Source organism: Vipera berus, assembly GCF_964194415.1.
Source record: "Vipera berus genome assembly, chromosome: Z".
Taxonomy (NCBI): Eukaryota; Metazoa; Chordata; class Lepidosauria; order Squamata; family Viperidae; genus Vipera; species Vipera berus.
The window spans coordinates 26,204,209-26,213,471 of record NC_138205.1 but is presented as its reverse complement, the minus strand read 5'-3'; the positions used below and the strand labels follow the sequence as shown (position 1 = coordinate 26,213,471).

The 9,263-nt window shown below is 41.5% G+C and overlaps 1 protein-coding gene across 1 annotated transcript; it reads right to left on the bottom strand.

The window, feature by feature from the left end:
- Positions 1 to 306: 306 nt before the first annotated feature.
- LOC308678829 (olfactory receptor 13G1-like) lies at positions 307 to 2,277 on the bottom strand (the record flags this gene model as incomplete). The annotated part of the gene is made up of 2 exons (XM_081346062.1): positions 307 to 1,269; positions 2,251 to 2,277. The coding sequence occupies 2 exons, from the start codon at positions 2,275 to 2,277 to the stop codon at positions 307 to 309; spliced, it is 990 nt and encodes a 329-aa protein (XP_081202188.1).
- Positions 2,278 to 9,263: the final 6,986 nt, after the last annotated feature.

Here is a 9,263-nt window from a genome sequence, read left to right as displayed (position 1 = left end):
AATGCTTCATCAAATAATCATTATCTAAGATATATTTGTAGGTAGTTTATAATGATACAAATCATCAGGTTTTCATTGTATTTCTGGATTACCTGAAAGAAAAGGCTTAAGAAGTATTTTTGAAAACAAGAAATAAGGTAATGTATCAATGCAATAATCATGAAAACAAAATATTTGAAATCCAGTTTTATTACAGTATATGGTAAGGATGATTGTATTTTATACCAACAAAGAGACTCTTAAGTACAATATGTAATATATTGTTTAATGTTCACCAGTATTGTAGGAATATTTTACTGATGAAATTTAAGATCTTGGAAGCACCCTTATATTGCCAGTGAACATTTTCACTGCTTCTTTAACATCTTTGTTTCTCAAAGAGTATATGAGTGGATTGATAACTGGAGTTATCACTGAATAAATAAGAGACACAAGCTTGTCCTTATCTAAGAAATAGACAGAAGAAGGTCTCATGTATGTGTAGATGATTGCAGAAAAATAAAAACTGATTACAAAGAGATGTGAGGAACATGTGGAGAATGCTTTCTTCTTCCCTTCAGTAGATCGTATTCTGAAGATAGTCTTCAATATAAAAAAATAGGAAGTTAGAGTCAATCCACAAGTACACATGCCATAAACTACATCGGCAACCTTAGTCATAAATTCATTTATGCTAGTGTCTGAACATGAAAGGTGTAAAACTGTAGGGATATCACAGTAAAAATGATTTATAACATTGGAATCACAAAAGGAAAGCTTCACGAGAACTCCAGTATTTATAGCAGTATTTATCATTCCAGTAAGCCATACAATGGCTGCTATGCCAAGACATACTTCTTTCCTCATGATAATGGTGTAATGCAAAGGATGACAGATGGCAGCATAGCGATCAAAAGCCATAAATGAGAGAAGGACCAGCTCTGACCCCAAGGCCCATATAATGAAAAATATCTGTATGATGCAGCCATTAAATGAGATTCTTTTTCTGTGGGTCCAGAGACTTTGGAGTAACCTAGGAATTGTCACTGAGATAGAAAATATATTCAGTAATGACAAATTGAATATGAGGAAGTACATGGGTGTGTGGAGTTTCTTGAAAGTAGATATGATAAAGATAAGGAGGAAGTTGGCCACCAGAGCTGCCACATAGATGAATGCAAACACCCAGAAGAGAAATATCTGCAGTTTGGGGGAATCTGTAAGACCCAGTAGGATAATCTCTGTGATGGCAGAATGGTTTTTTATTTCAGCAACTGTGATTCCAGTGACCTAGAAAGATACATTATATTATTTTTTTACTGATGTAAACAACTCACACTTTTAATATTAAAGATAATTAATGTGTGAAGAAAGTCACAATTTGATGTTGTGTAAAAATACACTAGGTTGAAAACTGGGGGACCATAAGTTATACTTTTGCTTTAAGCACAAAGCTAGCTCACTATTTACATGACAACAGAAAACTTTAATTATATTTAGAATCTTTTCATCTAGATTTTCTGTGAGTGCCACACCTGAAAGTTATGCCATTCTGTCATTACCCAGAACTTGGGGGATGGGAAATGCCTCTTGTTTCCTATTTACTTTAGTGGTTAAATGTCAGAAATTAAATTTAGAAAGAAAGTTACAGAATTGTTCTCTCTTAATAGAATGTATCTATCAGTTTGCTATATTTCTATCAGAAAATATGACAGTTTTTTTTACAGAATATAGTGCAATGAGGATCATTAATTCAAGAATTCCCAGAGTATTAGAATCAGAGCATTTTAGTAAAAACTGTAGATAAAGATCTGGGAGAAAATAAGGTTAATAAGAGCATCAATGTGAAATTCAGTTAAGATTACATCTAATGTTGAAGGTATTTACCTTCATTCTTATTTCTTCTTTGTTCTTCCTGGATTTTGCTTTTCTGTTGGATAGAACAAAAAATTAAGGTTTGGCATCTATCAGCTGCAAAACATTGGAGCTGATCTGCTGGATCAGTCTTCTGGAGAAGGTTTAGTCTGTGTTAGGCATGGTCCAGTTTAGAAATCTTTCTTCTTATCAGACAATGTTACACCTGGGAGGAGTACCTTGGGATTTAAAGAGGATCTATAATTCTTCCAGATATGAAGCAATATTTGTCAAAAAGCAGAAGAGAAAATGAATAATGTTTCCAGAACCTCTGTTTCCTTAGGCTTGCCTCCTATGTCCTGCCCCTTCCTTTGCTCTCACAGTCTAGCATGGTGCCCCCCTGAATAACAGACCCACCTTCCTACTGAAGGTATGTTTCTCCATTGTCATCCCCACTATGTGGTTTCCCTGATATTTGGCAGATAGATCCTGTGCATGGATTCCCCCACTTTTTGTGCCCAAACCTTGGATGGACTACAACTCATTTTGCTCTGGAAAGGGGGTAGCCAGCACTCCTTTCCTTGGGAGATGGGCTTCATGCAACAGGGATCTTTCACCAACTTCACTCTTCCATTTCCTCCTATTAAAAAATAATAAAGTTAATGTTGTGTATTAATGTGAATTCATAAAGGCAGTTATAAATAGTTAACTGTTGTATTCATTCAAATCCCTAACTGTCTGTTATTACTTTGCAAGCTTGTGTTTGAGTGGGAATGTTTGCTTTAATTTCATTGGCTGCTGCCTATCAGTGGTCCATATAAATACAGTAGATGTCAAGCGGCTGTTAGAGCCACTTCGTTGTTAACTCAATAAACAAACTGTTACTTGTTACTTTTGCCTCTTCAGTGCCTCAACAATCCCAGTATACAACAGTGGTGATGAGGGTGGGATGTGCTGCTAAGGAAGAAAGAGCATAAAGTCACTAGGGGTAAGACCAGGCATCAGTGCCCTAGTAGGAACAGCATTCCCCCCTCTGCCTGCCAGCAAGCCATGCTGGAGGCATCCCTATCCTAAGGGATCCATCCCTAGGATTAGCAGAGAAGCCCTTAACAGCATAAGGAATTGAAAGGCTAGTAACAGACAGCCATGGCAAAGATTGGCAAACTTTCAGAATGTAACGTATCGCACCCAGAGCGATGGAGCTTGTACGTCTCTTGGGTCAAAAGAGAACAAACCAGGTCAGGGAAGATGGCCTAAAAACTGCAACGTTAATGTGCATGTGCAGTCAGGTGACTTTTGACATAGCAGAGAATCTAGTCACCCCAGGAACTTTGGAGTCAGATATTTATGCTGAGCTGAAGAGGAAACTCAAAGAGCACTTCGAACTGAAGCTTTCCATCATTGCCTGGAGACACGCATTCGAACAGAGGGAACAGCAACCCTTGAGAGATGGCTGCCGAGTTCATGGCTGCCCTGAGACAGGCATCCAAACTCTGTGACTTCCCAGACTTAGAATATTGGCTCAGGGACTGACTGGTATGTGGCCTGAGAAACAGAGACCTACAGCAGAGGCTGTTTGTGAAGGAGACTTTGATGTTCCAGGATGCCTTGAAAGATGCAATGGCAGAAGATGCCACTGGGGGAGCTGTCAAAGCTTTATGACCCTCAAAGAATGTTCCCAGCCAGACAGTTGTCCACCATGCAGACTCTGAAAGAGCTGACAACCTGGACAAAAACAATGAGATCGACCTGGTGCAGAAGTTTCCAAAAAGAGGGCAGTGGCCATTTGAAAAGACAGTTCCTTACACTAGCTGTGCAGGCTGTGGAGGTCGGCACTGGCACTCTGAGTGCAGGTTTTGTTCAGCAGTGTGCTGAGCATGTGGCAAACAGGGCCACATCACTGTTGTCTGTAAAGGTCACCAGACGGAATCTCCACCAGAAGACTTCCCTAGGAAATTTACAGGGGCCCCAAGGCAAAATAGAGTAGGATATTGCTCCGGACAAAGGAGTATTCTGAGAACAGGAGCCCATCACCCCCTTAAAGAAAAGCTAAGAAGCTAAAAGTCAAGCTTCAAGGAATTCCATGCTCAATGGAATTGGACACAGGGTGAGCCCTGTCCATAATTTCCCAAAGAACCTTCAATTACATTTGCAGTCACAGTGGCAAAAGAGTTAAACTCAAGCTGTCAAATCTAATGTTGACAGATTTTCAAAACTCCCACATAGCAGTTAAAGGAGAAGCTATGCTAAAAGTACAATTCAAAGAGTTTGAGCGTCCCCTTGACATCGTGGTAGTCAAGGGCCAGTGCACAAGCTTCTTTTAGGTCTGCTTACTGCAGACAAGCAAACCCCTCAGATCCTCTCTCCAAGGATGCTGAAGTGGTCAATCTTGGCAGCCTACAGTTACAGGCTAGTCCATAAGCCGGACAAGGAAATGGGCCATGCTGACACACTCAACAGGCTGCCCCTGCCTCACTCAGAACCAGACCTCACACCTGCTGCATGCAACCTGGCAATCCAGGACTTGCCAGAGTCTGTGGCTGCTGAGACAGCCTCTGACAAAATGCTGAATCACATTTTGAGGTGGGTGCTCAGGGGATGGTCGGAAGCTAGTCTGGGGTCAGAATTTCACAGCTTTATCAGAAGACAGGATGAGCTGTCAGCATACAAGGGCTCATTATATGGGAAAGTTGGGTCATAGTCCCACACTCATTGAGGACTAGAGTCTTAGAATTTCTGCATGAGGGACATCCTGGAATAGTCAGGATTAAGGCACTCATGAGAAGCTACCTGTGGTAGGCAGGGTTTGATAAGGATATAGAGGTCCAAGTGAAAGGATGCCAGGTTTGCCAGCAATCCAGACCTAAAATGCCTCAAGCCCCAGTACATCACTGGGAAACCATGCAAATTCCCTGGTCTAGGATTCACATAGATTATGCAGGACCCTTCCAAGGACAGGTGTTCCTCATTGTAGTGGACAGTTATTCCAAGTGGCTGGAGGTTGCACCTGTCCTTACTTTAACTACTGCCAGGACCATCCAGAAACTGTGCAGAATCTTTGCCACACATGGCTTACCTAATATAATAGTGTCAGACAACAGGGCACAATTTATTGCTGCTGAATTTCAATCCTTTTTTAAGGACTAACATGATTAGATATGGCACTTCAGCATTCTTTCACCCAGCTTCGAATGGCCAAGTGGAGCACATGGTCAGAACAACCAAGGAGAGAGAATTTAAGAGAATTGTGTCAGGAGATTTGCATCATTGGTTGGCAGATCTTTTGCTCTGCCAGCATACAAGCCCTGCACCTCTATGGGCCACAGCCCAGTGGAACTCAGATGGGGATGTCAGCTAACTATAAAGCTGGACCCCTGAGAGAAGTGACTGCACCCAGAGAGCTGGACTTGCAGATGGACCTGTTTCCCAACTTGTCTGGAACTGCTCCATCCACAGACATTGGCGCAGGTCTACCTGGCCAGACTAGCCAAAAGGACACTGGTCTACCTGGAGCGAGCAGGTCCAAGAGCCCTAGTCTACCCAGCCAGGCAAGGGAGCTGGTAAACTGGGAACCACTGGCAGTTACCCAATGTTCGGGGTGCTTGCAGAAGCCACCGCCATATATGCAGGACTATGTAAATTTTCTAGATATGTGAGCTATCTAGGGGGGACGGGTGTTCTGTATTAATGTGAGTTCATAAGGGCAGTTATAAATAGCTAACTGTTGTATTCATTCAAATCCTTAACTGTCTGTCTATTACTTTCCAAGCTTTGAGCAGGAATGTTTGCTTTAATTTCATTGGCTGCTGCCTATCGGTGGTCTGTATAAATAAATGTCAAGCGGCTATTAGAGCCGCTTCTGTGTTAACTCAATAAATGAACTGTTACTTGTTACTCTCGCCTCTTCAATGCCTCAACAATTCCACTATACAACAGTTAACAAGACTAAAAGTTAACAAGGCAGAGGGAATATCCTCAAAGTACTAACCATCCATAAGATTCTTAGATATGCATACTACTTGACAGAGCCAGATCTTAATAGTCCAGAAGGTGGGCAAGATGTGCCAAAGACAGGGACAACAGCAGAAAAGTCCTTCTAAAAGTCCCAGTCAAAATTCTTTTATGAAAATCTACACCATGCCATCCCTTTTTGACCATGTGGGATGGTTAATTGTGATGATGCAGTTCAGGAAACCTGTCTCCAAGCCATGGAGGGCATTAAAGGTAATAACCAAACACCTTCCATTGGATCTGGAAGCAATCTGCAGAGATGCTACGTGCACAACCATAGGGTCACAGGACTGATCATTCTGCTGCATTCTGCACCAGTTGCAGCTTCATCATACCCTTCAATGTTAGTCCTATGTAAAGTCCATTGCAGTAGTCCATCTGGCAGATGACCAAAGAATGAGGGACAGAAAGGCGGATTTCTTGATTCAGTTACAATTAATATGCCATACAACTTGAAGTTGAGAAAAAACCCTCTAGCCACCATTGTAATCTGCTACTCAAGCATGAGTCACAGGTCCAGGAGGTCTCCCAGATTATGTATCAGGTGTATCTGGAGCATTGCAACTTAATCAAAGACTAAAAATGGAAATCTTCCAGATGCAGAAAAGTCTCCTACTCAGAGCTCTTCCATCTTACTAGGGTTCAGTTGAGGTCTTGTGTCCCCAATCCAGTCCGCCATAGCTTCCAAGCACCATGATATGACATCCAAAGAATCATTTACTTTGACAAGGATGAACAAGTACATGCTAATGATACTAAATCCTCTAATAAGAGATGATCTCACTCAGTGTCTTCATGCAATTGTTAAAAATAAGAAGGGAGAGCCCCAAGTCCTGCATTATCCAAGAAAAGAAGATGCCACAAGCTGGACCTCTTACTCCATAAGCTGACCAAAAGTAGTTTATACCCTCGCTGATGGTATCAAAAGCTGCTGAGAGCCAGGAATGGCTGTACTAGCCCCACTCATTCTCACAGAGCTTATCCAGAAGGGTGACCAATACGTTTCTGTCCCAGATCTGTAATCTGACAGGAAGGGGTCCAGATAATACATCACATTCAGGATTCTTTGGAGTTGCAGTACAAATGAGAAGGATAAAAATTATTCAGAATAGTGAAGTTAAGGAGACACCACACTGTCTATTTCAATGGTGCTAGGAACACTCTCTTGCTAAAGGATGAATTGACTATTACTTGGACCCATCCATATGTCACCACTTAGGTGACCTTGATTAACAAGGGGGACATACAGGTGAAACTCAAAAAATTAGAATATTGTGCAAAAGTTCATTTATTTCAATAATGCAACTTAAAAGGGGAAACTAATATATGAGATAGACTCATTATATGCAAAGCAAGATAGTTCAAGATGTGATTTGTCATAATTGTGATGATTATGGCATACAGCTCATGAAAACCCCAAATCCACAATCTCAGAAAATTAGAATATTACATGCAATCAATAAAACAAGGAGTGTACATAGAACAATATCGGACCTCTGAAAAGTATAAGCATGCATATGTACTCAGTACTTGGTTTGGGCCCCTTTTACAGCAATTACTGCCTCAATGTGGCCTGGCATGGAAGCTATGAGCCTGTTGCACTGCTGAGGTGTTATGGAAGACCAGGATGCTTTAATAGCGGCCTTCAGCTCTTCTGCATTGTTCGGTCTCATGTCTCTCATCTTTCTCTTGGCAATGCCCCATAGATTCTCTATGGGGTTCAGGTCAGGCAAGTTTGCTGGCCAATCAAGCACAGTAATCCCATGGTCATTGAACCAGATTTTGGTGCTTTTGGCAGTGTGGGCAGGTGCCAAGTCCTGCTGGAAAATGAAGTCAGCATCCCCATAAAGCTCATCTGCAGAAGGAAGCATGAAGTGCTCCAAAATCTCCTGGTAGATGGCTGCATTGACCCTGGACTTAATAAAGCTCAGTGGACGAACACCAGCAGATGACATGGCTCCCCAAATCAACACAGACTGTGGAAACTTCACACTGGACTTCAAGCATCTTGCAGTGTGTGCCTCTCCATTCTTCCTCCAGACTCTGGATCCTTGGTTTCCAAATGAGATGCAAAAATTGCTCTCATCAGAAAAGTGGACTTTGGACCACTGAGCAACAGACCAGGTCTGTTTTTCTTTAGACCAGGTAAGACGCTTCAGACATTGTTGTTCAGGAGCGGCTTGACAAAAGGAATACGACATCTGAAGCCCATGTCCAGGATCTGTCTGTGTGTGGTGGCTGACTCCAGCCTCAGTCCACTCCTTGTGAAAGTTCCCAACACTTTTGAATGGCCTTTTCCTGACAATCCTCTCTAGGCTGCGGTCATCCCTGCTGCTTGTGCACCTTTTTCTTCCACACTTTACCCTTCCACATAACTTTCTATTAATGTGCTTTGATACAGCACTTTGGGAACATCCAACTTCTTTTGCAATTAACTTTTGAGGCTTTCCCTCCTTATGGAGGGTGTCAATGATGGTTTTCTGCACAACTGTCAGGTCAGCAGTCTTCCCCATGATTGTGATTCCTACTGAACCAGACTGAGAGACCATTTAAAGGCTCAGGAACCCTTTGCAGGTGTTATGGCTTAATTAGCTGATTAGAGTGGGACACTTTGAGCCTAGAATATTGCACCTTTTCACAATATTCTAATTTTCTGAGATTGTGGATTTGGAGTTTTCATGAACTGTACGCCATAATCATCACAATTATGACAAATCAGGGCTTGAACTATCTTGCTTTGCATGTAATGAGTCTATCTCATATATTAGTTTCCCCTTTTAAGTTGCATTACTGAAATAAATGAACTTTTGCATGATATTCTAATTTTTCAAGTTTCACCTGTATATATAATTCACAGATATCTGTGATTATAGTGCCAAGGACCGTTCCATTCACTCATGCCGAAGAAGATGAAACTATTCCCAGATAATTGAGAAAGTCCTTTCCCTGGACATCTCAAAAGAATCCACACCGTACTTGCTCTTCAATTGAGAACAAATTTAATTTATCCATGAGGATAATTTTTTGTGGATTTTATCCAACAAAATTTATTGGTGCAACATAAAAATGGATCTCATAGTTACTTTTATACAGAATAGAACAGGGCCACCCTATGGATACAATAAGAACAGAGAATTATTGAGGTTTCTGGTTCTTACCACCACAAGGTAAACCTTAATAATGGCTCCACCTCATGATCACTCAGATTCATCCTTTGTCTTCCTTCAGCAATACTCTAGAGATCTCTTGACCCTTATTAGCTTTCTCAAAAATTATATCCAAGCACCATGATATAACATCTAAAGGGAGTGCCAAGAGTGATGAGTCAAGGCGAAGTCACATGTTCATAGTCCTGTCCTAAGCTCCTGTCATCTCTCTATTCCTGGCCTTGTCTGAAATATGCACTTAATCTCTGAAGC